The sequence below is a fragment of the Schistocerca nitens genome, chromosome 2 (genome assembly GCF_023898315.1).
Source record: "Schistocerca nitens isolate TAMUIC-IGC-003100 chromosome 2, iqSchNite1.1, whole genome shotgun sequence".
Classification (NCBI taxonomy): Eukaryota; Metazoa; Arthropoda; class Insecta; order Orthoptera; family Acrididae; genus Schistocerca; species Schistocerca nitens.
This window is the reverse complement of record NC_064615.1, coordinates 1183285685-1183309231: the sequence shown is the minus strand read 5'-3', so window position 1 is coordinate 1183309231 and position 23547 is coordinate 1183285685. Positions and strand designations below refer to the sequence as shown.

At 41.1% G+C, this 23547-nt stretch overlaps 1 protein-coding gene across 1 annotated transcript in view; it reads right to left on the bottom strand.

Moving 5' to 3' along the window:
- Positions 1-23547, bottom strand: part of LOC126235648 (dynein axonemal heavy chain 3) — a 1245905-nt gene that overhangs the window by 737429 nt on the left and 484929 nt on the right. The window contains exons 25-26 of the mRNA XM_049944362.1: positions 16203-16404; positions 15892-16122 (exon numbers count right to left, since the gene is read on the bottom strand). Coding sequence (XP_049800319.1) covers positions 15892-16122; positions 16203-16404 — 433 coding nt within the window. The remainder of the gene's footprint in view (positions 1-15891; positions 16123-16202; positions 16405-23547) is intronic.

Below are 23547 nucleotides of genomic sequence, written 5' to 3'. Positions count from 1 at the left end.
TCAGATTAAATTATTTGTTTCAATAATTCTTTTGAGCTGTTGTCACAAAGTTGGTTTGAAAGAGGAAAAGTTTATATGACTGAATAAAATAACAGAATAGAAAATAAAATAAATATTAAAAATCATATCACTGGTGGTACTTGAGGGATGTGGATTATGATTCTGCATCATAAGTCAGCATTAATTTGCTATTTTTTTGACTTAAGAGATTATTACTCAACAATACGAGAGAAGGAAAGTTGCTACTCACCATATAGCAGAGGTGCTGAGCCGTGATAGGCACAATAAAAAGATTCACACAATCATAGCTTTCGGCCATTAAGGCCATTGTCAGCAGTAGACACACATACACACACGCACATACTCACTCACGCAAGTGCAACTTGCACACACATCTGCAGTCTCAGAGAGCTGAGATGATTTTCTACTTAGCTTGTGACTCAAGGCTTATTATGAAACAGGCAGTTTCTAATTTTTCCTTCTGCAGGTAAGCAAATAAACCCAGCCATGTTCATAAGAGCATCCCAGAATGTTTTCCCAAGGCACTGGACTGAAGCACAGAAGATGGTAGGTTATACACAGTATAATGACTTGCTATGAGCCACTGGCATTGTGTAAAAGTATCACACCTATGAGCAGTTGAAACGACATTCCTACTAGACAAGTTTCATTCCATCACAGTACAAGGAAGCTTGATGTTCAAAGTGTTTAACCTGGTGCAGTTCAGCCAAACACACAAAGGTCTCAGAAGATACTTGAGAAGTATATAAATAAAACCCAATACTGAACACATCTGACATCACACTTAGATGTACTAAGAATTTTGAAAAGCCAACTATGAACTGACATATGTGAAAATTATAATCACTACGCATGAGCATGATATAGAGAATTTCCTCTCAGATCTTGATTCCATTATATTATATATGAAGAGAGACCTGTACAACCACAAAGTGACAGCCCTTATGATGCAGGAGAAAATCAGGAAAATGGGTTGGAAAATTGTTCCTCATCCTCCCTACAGTCCAGACTTGGCTCCGTCCAATTTTTACCTCTTTGGTCATCTGATGGCCCACCTGTGCGGAAAAACATTTGATACTGAGAAAGACCTTCTCTTCCTGTGTCAAGTGATGGTGTAAAAGTCAATCCCCAGAATTTTACCAAAGTGCATTTACATCATGGAAAGAACGTTGGGGCAGATGTGTCACAGCTGATGTAGGCTACATTGAATAGGCTCAATGTATAGCTAAATGTTCAAAGTATGTTCACAAAAAATTTCATTCTCTTCCTGCAAAAAATAAGAAAATTAGAGACGACTGTGCAAAACTTTTTGAATGCCCTTTGTAAATACACTGGTAATTGTGCAATCACAAGGAGAGGAATAGGCCCTGAGATCACGCACACCAATGTAAGTGAATCTGCATGCCTTATGGAGAAACAAGGAAAAACTGCAGATGTTTTTAGTATGTTATGCTCACTTTCTTAACGACACCCTGGTATATAAAAGGACACAAATACAAAATGGAGGTGTACCCACATGAAATCTGCTTTTTGTCTTACCACATTCCATGGGCCAAGGAGGCTGTGAGGAAAGAGATCAATAGAATGCTAAAGTGGGAAATACTACAACCATCCTTATCTGCATACTGTAGTCCCATTCGGGCCACTAGTACATCAGATGGTACTGTCCACCTTGTGCTCAATGCACAAGGACTAGATAAAATTATTCTGCGTGTCAGGACAAGCCCTGACAACCTGGAAGAACAACCTATAAAATTCCATATCATTATGTACCTCACCATAACCTCTTACTGGCAAATTGTCGTACATGAAGATAGATATAAGGACACTGCCTTTGTATTGGGGTGAAGGGGGAGGGGGGGTGGGTGGGGGTTGGGGTTAGACTGAGTCTTAGGAGCTGAATGGTTAAGTAGAGTCCTTGTGTATTGTGTATTTTCATGATTTATTAACTGCTACCACCACGTGGTCAGGACACTAAAGGCCCTCGGCTCAAGTCTTGTATAGGTTTTCAGAATATAGTGTCACAGCCACCCTAATGAAGTCACATTTTGGTAAGGAAAGTGTTAAACTCCTTGGACACACAATATCACCTTAAGGTGTAGTTCCATAACCTAAGAAATTTGATGCTCTGTATATCAACGTTTGAATTAGTGTTTTTCTTCAGAAAATTTATACCACAGCAGCTTTTAAATGGTGATGCTCTAATGAATCTTCTTTGGAAGAACCATCTCTGGTTATTGAACAAGTCAAGCCAAATAATTTTGACAACATTAAAGAAGCTCCTTCGAATGCCACTATCATACATCATCCTGACATGACCCAGCATTTTTGTTCATGTACAGACGCATCCTTGCAAGAGGTGGGAGCTTATTTATTCCAAATCACTGAAACAAATGGGGAGTTTGCCAGCAAAGTAATTAGTTTCGTTAGCAGGAACCTATCTGAAGATAAATGAGCATATTCCATGATTGAATTCAATGCTCTGGTGGTAATATGGATGTTCAAAAAGTTCAAATATGAACTGTGAGGAAAACATACCAAGGTGCGTTGCAACCAGCAGTCTTCATTCTACCTTCTCAATTATAAACTCTTACACAGGAGGATTGCTATGTGGTGGTTGTATTTATAGGAATTTAATTTTGAAACTGTGTACATCAGAGGTAATCAACACATAACTCCTTATGCATGATTGAGGCATTCCTGGAATTCGTAGAGAACAACTCAGAAATCAAGGTTCTGTTGATGAAAGATAAAACACAACAGCCATATTATGTTACGATGTGTAATAGCTTTCAGAAACTGCAGCAGAAGGGTTCCAGATGGCAAAAGGTAAGGCTAAAACTGCTGAAGAACAACGGTGACATGTTGAAATAATTTTTTGCGGTTTACCAAGATGTACTGTTTCACCGACACCAACCAGAGCAGAGCCACTGGTGTGTTTGCTAGCCAAGGATCATATTAACAATTTTATATTACACACTAACAATGTTTGGGGACACTATGGCATCTCCAAATGCCTTAGTAAGATAAGCACTTCTTGTTACTATTCAAATTTAAGATGAAAAGTTCTGCATGTAATACCAAAATGTGTTGTGTGTCAGAAGGCTGAGCATACAAATAAGTCAAAACTAACTGAACCACAACTGATGTTGCCAAAAAGACACTTATAGATAGTTTCCTTGGACTTGGCTGGACAGCATCCACAAGTGAAAGTTGGTGCATTACATGACATTTTCCCCAAGTATGTCAAATTATATGCTGTGTGGTCACTGACGTGAACACCATCAACAGGAGGATTAAAGCAGATTATCTACCCAGCATAGGCAAGCCAGAAATACTGATGACTGAAACTGTGTTATACTTTACAGGTAACTGTTGAAAAAGTTCATGAACACTCACATCAAACATGTACTTGTATTCAGGTTTCACACTGAAACAAGTCCCACAGGGAGTATGTTGTTGTTGTTGTGGTGGTCTTCAGTCCTGAGACTGGTTTGATGCGACTCTCCATGCTACTGTATCCTGGGCAAGCTTCTTCATCTCCCAGTACCTACTGAAACCTACATGCTTCTGAATCTGATTAGTGTATTCATCTCTTGGTCTCCCTCTACAATTTTTCCCCTCCACGCTGCCCTCCAGTACCAAACTGGTGATCCCTTGATGCCTCAGAATATGTCCTACCAACCGATCCCTTCTTCTAGTCAAGTTGTGTCACAAACTCCTCTTCTCCCCAATTCTATACAATACTTCCTCATTAGTTATGTGATGTACCCATCTAATCTTCAGCATTCTTCTGTAGTACCACATTTCGAAAGCTTCTATTCTCTTCCTGTCTAAACTATTTATCGCCCATGTTTCACTTCCATACATGGCTACACTCCATACAAACCCTTTCAGAAATGACTTCCTGACGCTTAAATCAATTCTCGATGTTAACAAATTTCTCTTCTTCAGAAACGCTTTCCTTGCCATTCCCAGTCTTCATTTTATATCCTCTCTACTTCGACCATCAAATAGCAAAACTCCTTTACTACTTTAAGTGTCTCATTTCCTAATCTAATTCCCTCAGCATCACCCGATTTAATTCGACAGCATTCCATTATCCTCGTTTTGCTGTTGTTGATGTTCATCTTATACCCTCCTTTCAAGACACTGTCCATTCCATTCAACTGCTCTTCCAATCCTTTGCTGTGTCTGACAGAATTACAATGTCATCGGCAAACCTCAAAGTTTTTATTTCTTCTCCATGGATTTTAATACCTACTCCGAACTTTTCTTTTGTTTCCTTTACTGCTTGCTCAATATACAGATTGAATAGCATCGGAGAGAGGCTACAACCCTGTCTCACTCCCTTCCCTAACCACTGCTTCCCTTTCATGTCCCTCGACTCTTATAATTGCCATCTGGTTTCTGTACAAATTGTAAATAGCCTTTTGCTCCCTGTATTTTACCCCTGCCACCTTCAGAATTTGAAAGAGAGTATTCCAGTCAACATTGTCAAAAGTTTTCTCTAAGTTCACAAATGCTAGAAACAATGGTTTGCCTTTCCTTAATCTATTTTCTAAGATAAGTCGTAGGGTCAGAATTGCCTCACATGTTCGAATATTTCTACGGAATCCAAACTGATCTTCCCCGAGGTCGGCTTCTACCAATTTTTCCAATTGTCTGTAAAGAAATCATGTTAGTATTTTGCAGCTGTGAATTATTAAACTGATAGTTCGGTAATTTTCACATCTGTCAACACCTGCTTTCTTTGGGATTGGAATTATTATATTCTTCTTGAAGTCTGAGGGAATTTCGCCTGTCTCATACATCTTGCTCACAAGATGGTATAGTTTTGTTAGGCCTGGCTCTCCCAAGGCTGTCAGTAGTTCTAATGGAATGTTGTCTACTCCCAGGGCCTTGTTTTGACTTAGGTCTTTCAGTGCTCTGTCAAACTCTTCACGCAGTATTATATCTCCCATTTCATCTTCATCTACCTCCTCTTCCATTTCCATAATATTGTCCTCACGTACATCGACCCTGTATAGACCCTCTATATACTCCTTCCACATTTATGCTTTCCCTTCTTTGCTTAGAACTGGGTTTCCATCTGAGCTCTTGATATTCATGCAAGTGGTTCTCTTTTCTCCAAAGGTCTCTTTAATTTTCCTGTAGGCGGTATCTATCTTACCCCTCGTGAGATAAGCCTCTACATCCTTACATTTGTCCTCTAGCCATCCCTGCTTAGCCATTTAGCACTTCCTGCCGATCTCATTTTTGAGTCGTTTGTATTCCTTTTTGCCTGCTTCACTTACTGCATTTTTGTATTTTCTCCTTTCATCAATTAAATTCAGTATCTCTTCTGTTACCCAAGGATTTCTACTAGCCCTCATTTTTTACCTACTTGATCCTCTGCTGCCTTCACTGTTTCATTCCTCAAAGCTACCCATTCTTATTCTACTGTATTTCTTTCCCCCATTCCTGTCAATTGTTCCCTTATGCTCTCCCTGAAACTCTGTACAACCTCTGGTTCTTTCAGTTTATCCAGGTCCCATCTCCTTAAATTCCCAGCTTTCCGCAGTTTCTTCATTTTTAATCTACAGTTCATAACCAATAGATTGTGGTCAAAGTCCACATCTGCCCCTGGAAATGTCTTACAATTTAAAACCTGGTTCCTAAATCTCTGTCTTACCATTATATAATCTATCTGAAACCTTTTAGTATCTCCAGGGTTCTTCCAGGTATACAACCTTCTTTCTTGATTCTTGAGCCAAGTGTTAGCTATGATTAAGTTATGCTCTGTGCAAAATTCTACCAGGCGGCTTCCTCTTTCATTTCTTACCCCCAATCCATATTCACCTACTATGTTTCCTTCTCTTCCTTTTCCTACTGTTGAATTCCAGTCACCCATGACTATTAAATTTTCGTCTCCCTTCACTACCTGAATAATTTCTTTTATCTCATTATATGATTCATCAACTACTTCATCATCTGCAGAGCTAGTTGGCATATAAACTTGTACCACTGTATTAGGCATGGGCTTCGTGTCTATCTTGGCCACAATAATGCGTTCACTAAGCTGTTTGTAGTAGCTTACCCGCACTCCTATTCATTATTAAACCTACTCGTGCATTACCCCTATTTGATTTTGTATTTATAACCCTGTATTCACCTGATGAAAAGCCTTGTTCCTCCTGCCACCAAGCTTCACTAATTCCCACTATATCTAACTTTAACCTATTCATTTCCCTTTTTAAATTTTCTAACGTACCTGCCCGATTAAGGGATCTGACATTCCACGCTCTGATCCGAAGAACGCCAGTTTTCTTTCTCCTGATAACGATGTCCTCTTGAGTAGTAGCCGCCCGGAGATCCGAATGGAGGACTATTTTACCTCCGGAATATTTTACCGAAGAGGACACCATCATCATTTAATCATACAGGGAGGATATGCAATGAATTTAACAGATTTATCCACATTTACGCCCCTCACAAAAACACAGGATGGACTGAATATGTTAAGACTGTTCCAGCGAATTGTTAACAATCTCCCACATAGCCAACCAGCTTCATACCTACAGAATTGCTGTTTGGCAAAATAAAAGTATATGATTGGGAAAAACCTCTACCTAAGGCCTGTATGAAAGTAAAATTGCACAAGGAGAAAATACGTTTGGCACTGGTTAGCACGGAAGAAAAAGCAGAAAACAGAAAACAATTGTATGATAAGAGATTAGGACACACTGTAGAGTAACATGTGGGGCAACAAGTATTCCTTAGGACCCATCCAAAACTGACAAAGTACGGTAAGCCGATTCACAAATGGCAACTGCTGGGTCATTTGTTATATCAAAAATTCCGCATCCAGGAGACTATAAGTTAGTTTTCTTAAACAGTGGTAAGGAAAAAGGGCTCTACCCAGAATTTGACATTGATCAAGCATGGCTTGGAGCAATTATATAAGTGTATATGAGAAATTACATGTTGTCCACTCGAATATAATTGTTACGATCGATCTTTAGTATTATGGAAAGATTTTATTTTGCCTATTTCACGTCTGTTGCCTTATTCAGATGTAAGTTTTAGTTATGTAAGATTTTCATTGTATATTAATGAGAGAGAGAGGCTCAGGAAACATTACCTTCACTTAGCGTGAGAAATCATTTACTTTGGCACTGTTCTGTTTAAATACACAGGAGGCATCTGATCGCGATGCAGCACAGGTAAGTAGCGAAGTGGAGTGAGGACAGAACTGCACAAGCTTTAAGGATGGCAACCTCCACAAATGTGCACAGCACAGTGTAAGCTGATGGATTGCCACCAGATAATGATCGTAGCTTAGGAAAGAAATGCCAAGCAATCTACACATAGAGAAAACTTTATTAGTTGACTGCTAAGGAAACAAAACCCCTACGCCATAGGACTAAACCAAGGTTAATAAATCTGGAAGAATTTAGATAAGGAACACACATACAGAGGACAAAGTAAACACTATCTAACAAAAACTAGCTACATACTGTGATACTATGTACAAGGTATTTACATTTATACAAGTGGTTATTTACATGCTACACAAAAGAGGATATCAACATCAGGAATGAAGGAAGATAAATTCAGGTCTTCAATATACTACAAGATAGCAGACTGTGTCCTGCCTATGACAAGATTTTTCTTTCCAGGTGCAAAAAGGTAAGTGAAATTGACAACCACAGTACAAACATGTGTACTCCTACAACTCGTAAAAGAAAACGATAAAGAGTGAACTGTGCACGGATAGAAAATGAATATATGAATACCGAAAGTGCGATGCTTTAGTAGCCACTGAGCAACTGAGCACATAGATTCATGTTTTTAAGTGTCCTTCCAGTGAATGATGCAGAGTAATATCCTGGGTAAAACAGGGGATGCAACAGTTAGGTGTATGGTACCAAAGTGTAAGGGCAGCACCAAAAATAAATAATTATATGTGTGAAAACATGTGTGAGTGAGATGGTGTCATTGTGTGTATGAAAAAGTTACATTACACCAGATGTATAAGAGGGCTGGACTTAGGTCTTGTGCTACCACACAAAAAAGGGTCTGTCCGAGCATTACAAGTTCGTGTGACTGAGAAGAGAACCGAGCAACAATTATTGCAGTACATTTGTACATGAACACAAGTTGTTTCAACATTGTTTTACACTTGTTCATTGGCACAATTCTCATAAACATATTCATGTGCAACAGAATACACAAGAGTGATATAATGTAGCAAAGGAAGTATAAGTCACAGACACTGAAGTACACTGTTTACAGTCAATGATAACACTTTTATAATACAATATTGTACTGTAGAATCTATCAGTAGATAGTGTACAGGAAGTATGTGGATTAACATGAGTAGATAGTTATGAAATTATGAACTCAATAGTTCTCTTGTGATGAAGAAAGAGTTGCAATAGTAGAGTAAAAATGAATGCTTCTTCCTGTCTGTAACATTCCTGTTGACTAGTAGACACAACCTAGCAAACTTGTCAGAGGTGTAGTTAAATATAGTTTTCGTGATTTTATGTTATAAAGCTTTCTTCCCTCAGAATCTGTAATGATGGACACTCATGTCACGTGGGATTTATGAACACAAAACTCAGGCACATCATGTGATAATGTTGTATGTAAATATTTGGTAATCCTGGAAAATGAGATTGAAAAACTAACAACCTGTGTAATGTTAAGGTAAGATTGCACTATGAATACAGACTGTTCACAAATGAACATTCAAAAGGATAATGCTCGAGAGCAAAATATTATGAAAATGATAATTTAAAAACTGAAAAATGTTACATGATATAAAATCACAATAAACATATGTAATATTATCCGTCTTCTATGTATAACGTCTGTGAAATCTGGTTTCGCAGGACAGAGTGGATCAGGTTGTGGGAAGGGGCCAAGGTCAATTACTGTTAGTTATACAGGAACACACAGAACTTTATTCCTCAAACCAATGCACAGTTCTCTCTTTAAAACAAAAAAGATCAATTCACGGCTGAGAGCACAAGTAACTTCTCCAGAATATGTTAAAATGATTGCTTTTAAAACACCAGGATTTACAGTAACGGCTGAAGGCCTTACTTAAGTAAAATTACAGTATCTTCTCGGCTAAAGACCAAAATAATATTTCAGATCAGCTAAGAAAATTCTTTAAAAGCCAAGCATTTACAAATTCCAGCTAAAGGCCATATTAAGGAAAATTCAAGTTAATTCTTTGGCTGAAAGCCCAATTAAAAAAATTTTCTTTACATAACAAAAGAGAGACTTTAAAGATAAGCCTTTACACAATACAACAGAAAAATATCCAAGAAAACTTTAAGTATCTGGTCGGCTGAAGGCCCAAGCAATTACTCAAGAGTAATTAAAGACAACTTTAAGATAAACATTTACAGAACACGGCTGAAGGCCATTTCAAGAATTCAAAATAATCAAAGAGAAACCTTACAGACAAGGATTTACATATTAAAGCCACAGATTCTGAAACAAACATGGCTGAAGGCCTAAATACAGAGCAACAAGAATTTTAAATGAAACACGGCTGAAGGCCTAATCTTGAAGTTGTTATGAAGTTCAGCTGAAGGTCATATACTGAACATAAAACAGACAATGCTAATACATGGCTGAAGGATTGACACAGTACCTGCGATCAAATAAAATGACAATCACAAACAACAAGCAGTGGTGCTCAGAAGTGTTCCAACGGTCGGCCTGGGGAGGAAACCCTAACCACAGTTTAGGTGAGACAGACAGCTAAGCGTAACACTAAACCATCAGGTTGCAGCATGACCTACAGATGGCTGACGGACCAACCAACCGCCTAATCAATTCCCTTCCACCCGACCAACAGCACGACAACCAAAGGTACCAGTGAAGACAAGGATCGCAGCAGGATTATGTCTTAATAATTGGCGTATAAACACAGTCAAGGCAGAATAAACACTCAAAGAGAAAAAGAGAACACCAAGCTGTTGAACTACACGCCGTGCCGGACAGCATCAACACGGCGAGGAAAACACGCTGCCACAAAACTATGCTAATGACCAGGGCAGGTAAGTGGAACGTAAACAGCCACAAGGCAGAAGATACTGTTGGTGCACTTCACTAACAAATTATAATCATTTCAAAGGTTAAACACCATAAAGGGAGGTGGCTGCAAAATTTTGCTGACTCCAACACACCATCACATTGATGCTTCCATGGACAGCGCAGGATGCAACAACCAGCAATCTGCGAAGGCATGTCACAACGGTTGAGCTTTCTTGACAAGTCTACTAATTACTCCACTCCAGTATGCAGGTGCAGTGGGTGATGAACTTAGAAGTTCTCACAGCTAGTGCCACACAACTCCGACCGCGCGTGCATGCTGCCAGCATACCTGGCCTGATCACACGCCACAGAGACTTCCTCGCTGTTCCCCCGCAACCGACCAACTGCCACACACACCATGACATGGAAATACACTCCTGGAAATGGAAAAAAGAACACATTGACACCGGTGTGTCAGACCCACCATACTTGCTCCGGACACTGCGAGAGGGCTGTACAAGCAATGATCACACGCACGGCACAGCGGACACACCAGGAACCGCGGTGTTGGTCGTCGAATGGCGCTAGCTGCGCAGCATTTGTGCACCGCCGCCGTCAGTGTCAGCCAGTTTGCCGTGGCATACGGAGCTCCATCGCAGTCTTTAACACTGGTAGCATGCCACGACAGCGTGGACGTGAACCGTATGTGCAGTTGACGGACTTTGAGCGAGGGCGTATAGTGGGCATGCGGGAGGCCGGGTGGACGTACCGCCGAATTGCTCAACACGTGGGGCGTGAGGTCTCCACAGTACATCGATGTTGTCGCCAGTGGTCGGCGGAAGGTGCACGTGCCCGTCGACCTGGGACCGGACCGCAGCGACGCACGGATGCACGCCAAGACCGTAGGATCCTACGCAGTGCCGTAGGGGACCGCACCGCCACTTCCCAGCAAATTGTGTTTTTTACGTACGTATCACTCCCCCACCCTGCAAGGAACTGCTTGAAAAACAGCCACAAGGGTAAGTAAGTATTCAGCATCAATCATTTGGCATATACTAACTTACTCAGAGAAAAAATATTGTGATGTTGCTGTTGGTAACCTGGGCCTTGCAGCTCATTCCAGTCTGCTCTTAAAATTAAACATAGCTGCAGAAAACAACACTAAAATATTCACATATAGGAGGGTCTTTCCTAAGCAAGAAAGGGTTGAATTTACCATGCAAATGAATAGTGAAACATGAGAATTTACCATGCAAATGAATAGTGAAACATGAGAAGAAGTGTACATGGAGACTAGTACAGACAGTAAGTTTTCAAAGTTTCTATCAAAATTTAAATTCAGGGGCAAAGAAATGCTCCCAAAAACTGGTAGTTTTGTTATATTTGACTTAGCAAATTATCAACTTCATTGTTGATTAATTATTATTTATTTTCGTTTATATTTAGTTTGCTTTGTTTCATGCTTAGCTAAAGCTATTGTACTCCTTTTGATTTTACTGAAGGGAAATCTGAATTAGTTACATATTATTGAACTGTGGTTATGGCCTGGTGTGCTGCTGACAGCATCTTCAGCCATTCACCATAACACTATTTGTTTAATCATGGTCGTGATCTCCTGTCTTTTATTTTTGTTTGACAGGACTGTAGAGTAGTTGAGCATAGTTCTGCCATTTCCACTGCCTGGTGTACATGTATTACATTTCTTTTCTTCCATTTCTTCTAGTCTTTCTTTTAACTTCTCTTTTCCTGGACATCCTGTTTCACTTGGGCTTGGTTGTCTGTAATGGCTAACTGAACACAAAAGTTGTTGTGACTGGCATATGTTTTGTTACTGGTGCTACTGCTGGTGTCCAGAATGCTTTTTGGTTAAATGCCTTTGTCTCTGAATAATATGAGGACTATTGTACTGATTCCATTGGGTCCTATGTAGGTTATGTTGATGAAGCTCCATCCTCCTCCTTCTAGCATTTCCAGGATCAGTTGTGTTACACAGTAATTGTGTTTTATTGCTTATTATTTCCTTTACTAATCCTTGGCATGTTCCCCCACCTAAGGATCGTATCTCTGTGCAAGACCCAGGTGAAAAGACCGCCCAATCTACCCACCCACCACTTCCTATTCCAGTCTTGTCACAGGTTTATCCTACCCGCCAGGGCCAGGCAAACTGTAAGAGTAGCCCTATGCCTTTACAAGCTCTGCAGCAATCACTGCACAGTATTTTATATTGGCATGATTACCAACCACCTGTCCATCAGGATGAACAGCAACTGCCAAACTGTGGCCAAGAACAAACTAGACAATCCTATGGCACAACATGCAGCTTAATATAACATTCTTGATTTCAATGGCTGCTTCACTATCAGAGCTATCTACATCCTTTCTTCCACCACTGGCTTTTCTGAACTGTGCACATCAGAGTTATCCTTACAAACCATTCTCTGTCCCCATAATTATCCCGGCTTCAACGTGTCCTCACACCCTCTGCCTGACAGTTTCCATTCCCTTTGTCTTATCATCTCCTCCACATTCTCATCTCCCACTCTCTTTGTTTGCCACCCTCTGCCAATGCATTCAACCATCTTCCCTCCTCTTCTTTTCTTCCTTTGGTTCCACAACCTCACGATGCTGCACCTTTGAAATTCTAGTCCCTGCACACTCTGCCAGACAGTGTTATTCTCTCCACCCACCTGTACACTGTTATCCTTTCCCTTTCCCCACCTTCTCCAGATTGCTGCTTCCATCCCTCACGATCGTTGCATTCTGGCCCAAGCTGCTGGAGTTAGCGATAATGTGTACGTGAGGTGTACTTGCTTGTGTGAAAGAGTGATGTGTGTTTCTATTTTACAGGCAAAGGATGTGGTCTAAAGATTATGTGTATGTCTTTTAGTCATGCTTGTCTGCAACTTAATGTATCATCTTTACGGTAAGTAGCAATCTACCTTTTCCAACATTGCTGATATTCCTGCCTGGATTCTCCATTGTTTAAAAATAATACTGGTGCTTTGGAAGGATTAAACCAAACATAATGTCAACAACTTTTAGCAGACTCATCAATGAGACATTTACGATGGACGATTAGATCATTAATTGTCCTTGGGATCTTTTGCAGTGACGTGCCTGAATCAACTAGTCATGTTTTACAAGCATTTTTTTCTTTTTCATTTCAATTGAAACATTTGAGCTTTCAATCCACTAACAGTGTGACGGCAGCGTATTGATCTAGTCGAGGAGGGCAAAACCGATGTATGTGTGGATGTTGCACAGCTTCAGTAGGTGCAGTCTGCTTCATGACCAATGGTATCAGATGGAGTGAAGAGCTGGTACCACATCGGAAATTGGCACTCCTACCTCCCTACGAAAGCCAGGCACGTGTCTTTGCTCCCTTTCAATATCGAAAGTCCGCCTCGAGCACTACTAAGTGTGTCTCCCTGGCCTCCGTTAAATCTGTTGCCATTTATTCTAATCTTAGCTGCCTTGTTTATGTCAGAATCCTTAGACGATGATGCAATCCCTTTCACAGGGAACACCGTACACACCAGGCACTTGAAAAGCTATGTCGTCTTTGACAGAGCTTGTGTCTTGGGGGAGGGCCAGAACACTGGTCACAACACGTGTTCTAACTTGCACCTCACTGCCCCACAGCACGGAACGAACACAGCTAGCTCGGCCTGTTCTGTCAATCCACAAAGTGTCCTTCGTCAGTGGCACCAAAAAGCATTTATAGTGGCTCCCTTCTTGTGCTGCAATTCAGACTGTAGGTGGGCATTCTCAGAAGTAATCTTCACTCTACGTACTAACATGTTCCGGAATGCTTTCTTGTGTGCAGAGTAGTGAAAACTATAGTCGTTATCAGTTAGTGTTTGTAGGTTTTCTGTACACGGAACAACCAAGCTGGTCTCTTGCCTTCTGCACAACTAAAGCATCCAAGAAAAGCAGCTTGCCATCCTTATCCAGTTCAATAGTAAATCAAAATGTTGCATTTACCATTGTTAGTCATTCAGTGTACAGGAAACTTAAGCACGCTCTGAATGTCCAGCTTGTATGGTGCCTACTGTGAATGTGGCAGCATGTATATAAGTCAAACTATTCACACTGTTGTGGAGCATTGTACTGAGAAAAAGTAATAACAAAAGGAGATTGAAAAGTCAACCACGGCTGAATGATGCCTGAAAAATGGACATAAAATGAGAGTCTTGGCTCGTGCATCATCATATTGGGATTCCATATACTAAGGACTTAAATATAATAATAATCATCAAAGGTATAACCAAAAGAATGATCTTTTAGACTTTATAAAATTTTACACCTCTAGAATTGCAATCTAGAACCATAACTGAATATAAGACATGTTTCCTAGTAACAAAGAAAAATTCTCTTAACTGTCTACTTCCCTAAACATCAGTCATCTTTAGCACAAAAATTATTATTCTCAACAAACCTGCAGAGTGAAAAATTCATTCTGGAAACAGTCCCCCAGGCTATGACTAGGCAGTGTTTCCATTACATTTTTGCTTCCAGGAGTGCTAGTCTTGGAAGATATGAAACTGAACTTCTGTGGAGTTTAGAAGGTTGGAGATGTGATACTAACAGAAGTAAATCTGTGAGGATGGGTCGCAAATCGTGCTCGGCTAGCTCAGCTAGGAGAGCACTTGCCCCCAAGATGAAAAGGTCTCAGGAATGAGTCCTGGTCTGGCACACAATTTGTCAAGAACTTCCATAATATTTTAGGTTGCTATTCATCTTCATGTTTCCTCAAAGGATAATGTATTCTGTAAGCACAGAAAATAGAATCATAATCTGCACTGAGAATCGAACCCACCTTCTTGATGTTCACGGGTACATATCGTGAATGCTTGAACACCATATTCTATTAGTTCCATCTGGTCTTAAATAGATGCCACGAATACACTTTTAAAAGATTACTGCTTCCCTCTGCATGGTAACAGGTTACAAGCCCCTCCACCTTATTCCCTTGTGATTGATGAGGAAAATCTGTGGTTTGAAATTTATCCCTGCACCTCCCCCTCCATGACCCAAATCTTATTGTAGAAAACTTTCCACTTCAAATCAATAGTGATTGGCGAGAGAGTGTTCTAAGGAAGTTCAATATTTGAAACTGGTCGACAGCCCTTTTTAACAGTTTGTAATAAAAGACGAATACCTGGCATGTTCTGGCCTGTGGAGAATATTTTGAAATAAGTAACAGAATCATAAAGTGAACCGACTGTAATATGAAAAAAGCTGTAACTTATGAGTTCAAGGAGCTCTAAATCTTGCAGTTCCTCATCTGAACTCCAAATCACTTTAGACTTTTCCTGTGCATCAAAATAGCTAACAATTACTCAAAGAAGTCCCAGTAACATCAAATTCCGTAAAATTTTAAGTTTGGGCTGAAATCTGCAGGCAATAATTAATTTAACAGAGTAGTTTTATCATGTGAACCGACTGAACAGCCAAGCACGTTAATGCACCACTTCCAGGATGTGGGTAGGCGATGCCCCCTTGTGGATTAACAACAAAAGCTGCTGAGCTAGCTAACTTGGATAAGGCTTTGGGCCGTTTCCCACTTCCACATAAGTAAATACCAGCTGTTACCCATAACCCGTCTCAGATACATGCTACACAAACATTTTGAAAGCGTTCTCAAACTTTAACACGAGATATACTCTAATCACAGACAGACAAGGTACACGAATTACATCCCAGAACAAGTGGTGGCACCAGGAAAGGCACCCCACAATCAACAGTGTCTTACAGTTGCCAAAACCTGTATAACATAAGAAATAGTAAATGTCAAGTAAGAAGAAGAAGAGAAGAAATGTTATCTTGTACCTGGTATGCACAGGTTTTTCCACCCATAGGTTCACCAACAATCATTAGTCCATGTCGAACCAAAATCATCTCGTATATCTGTATGATTTTTTCCATATACCAATCTGTAGCTTGCAGATTTCGCTTTGCAAGATTTGTCTTCAGAACTTCGATAAGTTCATCACGATCAGGTTTAGGAAGTTCCACCCCAGGAAAGAGATCAGATACTATCCCTTCAAACAGAGGTACATCCTGAAAAGATAATTTCTTTACATTACCCTGACATGAAAAATTATAAGATATTGTTAACAAAAAAAGTAGTTAAGTACGACCTGTGCTAAGAATTTAGGCAGGTTGACATCTACAATTGCTCTTAATACCAAGACTGCTTCATCTTGAGTTGTATATTTCAGTTTGAGGTTTCCAGCAGCTGTCAGCACAGTTTTAACAGCTCTCATGCCATAGTCGTAGTGGTGTTGCGAAGACAGCTGCTCAGAGCACAGTTTGTATGTGTGTACTATTTTCTCTGCTAAACTGGAAAATTTTATCAAATGAGCATGATAATGAAAGAAGACTTCTCAAATCTATCATCATAAAATAAGGCATGTATAAATCTTCAATTTACAAATTATGTTTTAAAGATACACATCCAGCATAAAAAAATCACGTATTAATGATTAACAAAATTATTAAAGTCCATACTCTGAAAATGACATTCCAAAACATTGATATCAAAATTCTGAAATGTTCCATAGGATACATTCCTGTCGATGACACCTGGCTGTAGAACAGTATTCTTTTAATCTCATTTGTCTTTCCACAGACTCACAAGACCCAGCAGACAAATAACGGAGGTGGGAAGCAAGACTAGAGTTTAACGACTTGTCGACAACAAGGTCATTAGAGGTAGAGCACACATTCGGATTACAGAGGGTTGGGAAGAAAATTGGCCATGCCCTTTTCAAATGAGTCATTCCAGCATTTGCCTCAAGCAACTTAGGAAAGTCACAGAAAACCTAAATCTATAACACTTATCCCTAGTAATCACATAGATTAAACTTCATCTAGACTTTGAGAAGAAGCTAGTTGGAATCTAGTCCATCTGTTACGTTTCCTGTTCCCAAGAACCACTAAATGTTCTTTACTTTTTCATTCTATGTGTAAAGCAGTTGCACATTTAATATATAAAGGAATATGTCAAATTGTTATTTGTGTGAAGTCTCACTTACACTTATACTTCAGTTGTTCATATTTATATCTGTGATTACAATGATGCAATCAAATTTAATAGATGCCTGCATAATTAAAATTTATAGCTAACAGAAGTTACAATGTTTAGTGCCACAGGCTGTGTTGTAGGAAATACCATGTCACACTCAAAGTTTAACTTAGCTGACAAAATACATCAGAAGATTTCTTAATGTTTAAGTTAGTCAAAAACACCAGACAGCCCACAGTTTGGGAAATTCTATGCAGAGAGAGAGAATAGTCCGTGGATGGCATATGTCTGGGGATCAGTATGGGTGTTAAAACTTCACCATCTGCTGTGATGTGGGACTGCTTAGTGCATGGAATAGTACCGAGAACAGAAGCTCATGACTGGCTTCTTCTCTGTGCAGACATCAAATAGTGCCTATCTGGATGTAGGGTGACGATCAGTCACTTACAGAACATTGATTGTTCTGGCAATTGTAATCATAATCTAGTGTTCTGTAATATGTTAATGTGAAATGTTGTTTATGATGTTGAAAAATGTATAAGTTAAACTGGCATACAAGTGAAACTTCCTGGCAGATTAAAACTGTGTGCCCAACCGAGACTCGAACACGGAACCTTTGTGTTTCGCGGGCAAATGCTCTACCATCTGAGCTACCGAAGCACGAATCACGCCCGGTACTCACAGCTTTACTTCTGCCAGTATCTCGTCTCCCACCTTCCAAACTTTACAGAAGCTCTCCTGCGAACCTTGCAGAACTAGCACTCCTGAAAGAAAGGATATTGCAGAGACATGGCTTAGCCGCAGCCTGCGGGATGTTTCCAGAATGAGATTTTCACTCTGCAGCCGAGTGTGCGCTGATATGAAACTTCCTGGCAGATTAAAACTGCAAGGTTCGAAGGAGAGCTTCAGTAAAGTTTGGAAGGTAGGAGACGAGATACTGGCAGAAGTAAAGCTGTGAGTATACTTGGAAGGAGAGACAGCATTGGCCGTATTTTTTGTTTTATTAAACGTAAAATCCATTTTCGGTCACTTAGTGACCATCTCCAGTGCTGTAATATATAATTTAAATTGGGAGGCACTGGTGACACAAGCTTACAGAGTGAAAATCTCATTCTGGAAACATCCCCCAGGCTGTGGATAAGCCATGTCTCCGCAATATCCTTTCTTTCAGGAGTGCTAGTTCTGCAAGGTTCGCAGGAGAGCTTCTGTAAAGTTTGGAAGGTAGGATACGAGATACTGGCAGAAGTAAAGCTGTGTGTACCAGGCGTGAGTCGTGCTTTGGTAGCTCAGATGGTAGAGCACTTGCCCGCGAAAGGCAAAGGTCCCGACTTCGAGTCACAGTTGGGCACACACTTTTAATCTGCCAGGAAGTTTTATATCGGCGCACACTCCGCTGCAGAGTGAAAATCTGATTCTGGAAACATCCCCCAGGCTGTGGCTAAGCCATGTCTCCGCAATATCCTTTCTTTCAGGAGTGCCAGTTCTGCAAGATTCGGCAGGAAAGCTTATGTAAAGTTTGGAAGGTAGGAGACGAGATACTGGCAGAAGTAAAGCTGTGAGTACCGGGCGTGAGTCGTGCTTTGGTAGCTCAGATGGTAGAGCACTCGCCCACGAAAGGCAAAGGTCCCGAGTTCAAGTCTCGGTTGGGTACACAGTTTTAATCTGCCAGGAAGATTCATATCAGCACTTACTCCACTGCAGAGTGAAAATCTCATTCTGGAAACATACCCCAGGCTGTGGCTAAGTCATGTCTCCGCAATATCCTTTCTTTCAGGAGTGCTAGTACTGCAAGGATCGCAGGACAGCTTCTGTAAAGTTTGGAAGGTAGAAGACGAGATACTGGCAGAAGTAAAGCTGTGAGTACCGGGCGTGAGTCGTGCTTCAGTAGCTCAGACGGTAGAGCACTTGCCCGCGAAAGGCAAAGGTCCCGACTTCAAGTCTCGGTCAGACACACAGTTTTAATCTGCCAGAAAGTTTCATATCGGCGCACACTCCGCTGCAGACTGAAAATCTCAGTTTGGAAACATCCCCCACGCTGTGGTTAAGCCATGTCTCCGCAATATCCTTTCTTTCAGGAGTGCTAGTTCTGCAAGGTTCGCAGGACAGCTTCTGTAAAGTTTGGAGGGTAGGAGACGAGATACTGGCAAAAGTAAAACTGTGAGTACCGGGCGTGAGTCATGCTTCGGTAGCTCAGATGGTAGAGCATTCGCCCGCAAAAGGCAAAGGTCACGAGTTCGAGTCTCGGTTGGGTACACAGTTTTAACCTGCCAGGAAGTTTCATATCAGCGCATACTCCGCTGCAGAGTGAAAATCTCATTCTGGAAACATCCCCCAGGCTGTGGCTAAGCAATGTCTCCGCAATAGCCTTTCTTTCAGGAGTGCTACTTCTCCAAGGATCGCAGGACAGCTTCTGTAAAGTTTGGAGGGTAGGAGACGAGATACTGGCAGAAGTAAAGCTGTGAGTACTGGGCGTGAGTCGTACTTCGGTAGCTGAGATGGTAGAGCACTCGCCTGCGAAAGGCAAAGGTCACGAGTTCGAGTCTTGGTTGGGTACACAGTTTTAATCTGCCAGGAAGTTTCATATCAGCGCATACTCCGCTGCAGAGTGAAAATGTCATTCTGGAAACAGCCCACAGGCTGTGGCTAAGCAATGTCTCCGCAATATTCTTTCTTTCAGGAGTGCTAGTTCTGCAATGTTCGCAGGAGAGCTTCTGTAAAGTTTGGAGGGTAGGAGACGAGATACTGGCAGAAGTAAAGCTTTGAGTACTGGGCATGAGTCGTGCTTCGGTAGCTGAGATGGTAGAGCACTCGCCCGCGAAAGGCAAAGGTCCCGAGTTCGAGTCTCAGTTGGGTACACAGTTTTAACCTGCCAGGAAGTTTCATATCGGCGCACACTCCGCTGCAGACTGAAAATCTCAGTTTGGAAACATCCCCCAGGCTGTGGCTAAGCCATGTCTCCGCAATATCCTTTCTTTCAGGAGTGCTAGTTCTGCAAGGTTCGCAGGACAGCTTCTGTAAAGTTTGGAAGGTAGGAGACGAGATACTGGCAAAAGTAAAACTGTGAGTACCGGGCGTGAGTCATGCTTCGGTAGCTCAGATGGTAGAGCATTCGCCCGCAAAAGGCAAAGGTCACGAGTTCGAGTCTCAGTTGGGTACACAGTTTTAACCTGCCAGGAAGTTTCATATCAGCGCATACTCCGCTGCAGAGTGAAAATCTCATTCTGGAAACATCCCCCAGGCTGTGGCTAAGCAATGTCTCCGCAATAGCCTTTCTTTCAGGAGTGCTACTTCTCCAAGGATCGCAGGACAGCTTCTGTAAAGTTTGGAGGGTAGGAGACGAGATACTGGCAGAAGTAAAGCTGTGAGTACTGGGCGTGAGTCGTACTTCGGTAGCTGAGATGGTAGAGCACTCGCCCGCGAAAGGCAAAGGTCCCGAGTTCGAGTCTTGGTTGGGTACACAGTTTTAATCTGCCAGGAAGTTTCATATCAGCGCATACTCCGCTGCAGAGTGAAAATCTCATTCTGGAAACAGCCCACAGGCTGTGGCTGAGCAATGTCTCCGCAATATCCTTTCTTTCAGGAGTGCTAGTTCTGCAATGTTCGCAGGAGAGCTTCTGTAAAATTTGGAGGGTAGGAGACGAGATACTGGCAGAAGTAAAGCTGTGAGTACTGGGCGTGAGTCATGCTTCGGTAGCTGAGATGGTAGAGCACTCGCCCGCGAAAGGCAAAGGTCCCGAGTTCGAGTCTTGGTTGGGTACACAGTTTTAATCTGCCAGGAAGTTTCATATCAGCGCATACTCCGCTGCAGAGTGAAAATGTCATTCTGGAAACATCCCCCAGGCTGTGGCTAAGCAATGTCTCCGCAATATCCTTTCTTTCAGGAGTGCTAGTTCTGTAATGTTCGCAGGAGAGCTTCTGTAAAGTTTGGAAGGTAGGAGACAAGATGCTGGCAGAAGTAAGGCTGTGAGTACCGGGCGTGAGTCGTGCTTCGGTAGCTCAGATGGTAGAGTACTTAGCCCGCGAAAGGCAAAGGTCCAAAGTTCGAGTCTCGGTCGGGCACACAGTTTTAATCTGCCAGTAAGTTTCATATCGGCGCACACTCCGCTGCAGAGTGAAAATCTCATTCTGGCATACAAGTATTTGTCGGTTTGGTGATGTTCGTTGGAGAACAGTCTCTCTTACAACCCCACACATTATGGCAAGGTGAAGAAGAACGGTTAGCACCGTAGATCCAAACTGAGTAGCTGGTCCATCCATTACTGCAAACGGCAACCAAAATATTTAAGGAAATTGTGAGCATTCAGAACACCCGATGAATCCTTTTGTTGTGCCTACCTCTGACTCAGCATCTCCGCTATTTGGGTCATAAAAGATTTATTTGGATGTGAATGCCATACTTGTAAACAGGGGGTTTCAGATGACAGATGAATAATGAAGGTCCATAAGAGTATACTTTCATGAGTTACTAACCTAAAACATTTTTCGTAAACCAAATACATGTATAAACTGTGGCTTGTAAAACTGGAATAATAATAAAGTCTTACAGACTATGCAGAACAGTAAAACCTAACAGCCAATTTTCAATGCATTAAGTAGTTTCAGAAATTATATTACATTCTTAAGCCTACCTTAAATAGACCCACCCAAAACAGCCAGTCTGTGACCAGACAGTAACTAAATAACATATCAATGTCAGATCACATTAGAGCCCACGGCTGGCAAATTCTCAGATGACACCAACATGTCAGTTAATGTTATCCACCCTGGCAATGGTACTACAAACTGCTGTGTGCACTGTTAGTTTCATGTTTATGTCACTGTACTTTATGCTACTGTGAAATTCAACCAATGTTGTGATTATGATTAATGGTTGGATGAGTTCTCTTCTGAATGTGTTTGATTTTGTGGTCTTCCATTTGATCTACCCTTCATAGCTTCAGCTTCCAGGAACAGGACACGTTTTCAGTACAGCAAAATATGAAATTTCAAGATTTGTAAAAAATCAAATGCTAAAACATCAGGTAAGGAACTTGTCATAGCTTTCTTCATGGAATTGTATGCATTTGTTGAGATGTTTTGGGTATGTTTATGAGGGTATCACTGTTGCTAACTAATTTATTGTACTTACGTTTGTTTAGGTGCTTCCACCACCCACAATGATGCAATCTGTTTATGAATTTTGATGTTTGTGAATAATGCTAGCATTGACTTCCCCTTTTTATCCCACTGTGTTAACGTCAGACAGAACTACGAGAGAGCTAATGAGGACAAAAGATGGCAATAGTGAGGGGTGTTGGGAACTGGCAGTCAATAGGAAGGCAAGCAGGAGGACGGTGCCATCTGATAGTTTTGTGGTGTCTACCAGTAACAAGTTCTGGCTGCCAGAGTTGATGGGACAAGAGTCCCAAGATAGTGTAGGGGTCATAAATTTGTGGTAGTCTCTGCTCGGGAGTAAGAAGGCTAGGAATAATACTAATACTAGAAAGAAGAGAGCACTGCTGTTAGGTCAGATGTGTAGGCCCTCCATTAAAGAGAAGTTAAGGGAAGATTATCATAGGACCAGCATTTTCAAGCTGAATGCTAGGCTGAATAAGGTGAATGAGGGTTTAAAAGATTTGTGTAAGTAATTCGCAAAAGATACTCGAGCAGCGATAGTGAGTGGGGCAGGGTACAGTTTGGCTAGGGACACAGAATACAACATAAGTGGTGGCACAGAGTGAGAAAGCTTCCCTAATGGACAGCACCAATGTGAGTGCAACTGAGATGACCTGGTGGTACAGTTGAGCCGTCACAGTGGCACGATTGGCCTCACTTTGACTATGATGCAAGGTAATGCAGAGCCGGAGATGTTACTGACGACTGCTGAAAGGGCACACATTGCAGTAATGCAAGTATGTCTGCCGAAGGCAGCACGGGAAAATATGCTCAGATATTCAATGAAAATGAAGTTTATTGCATCAGAAAAGAACAGTCTTCCCCAACATGAGTTAGTTTAAACACAATTGTAGAAAATGCGTAGAACAGTTCTTGAATATGCAACTACAAAATTATATCAGAAGCAGATGGCGCATTAATGTCACAGTACATTGGAAGTTCCACAATCCACTGCCCCTGAGAGGACATTAAGCAGACAAAAGATATAACTGAAGGTCAAAGTTCTGAGGTGGTCTCTGGTACGATTACAGTAAAGGAACATAATCACTTTTCCAATATTAAATGAAAAATAATAATAAGACGCATAGCTGTCTCGAATGATAGTCAGTTCTGAGTACAGTATATGAACACACTTCACTTCTCAGACACAGAATGGATAGTAATAATAATATTAATAACTGAAGGCCAAAAGCCTGAAGTTATTTCTGATAAGAGCTAAGTCTGAATACAGTAATTTAACACAATTTCTTTCTCGAATACAGAATGAACAGAATGACACAGAATGGTTAAAGGGTCTCAGTCAA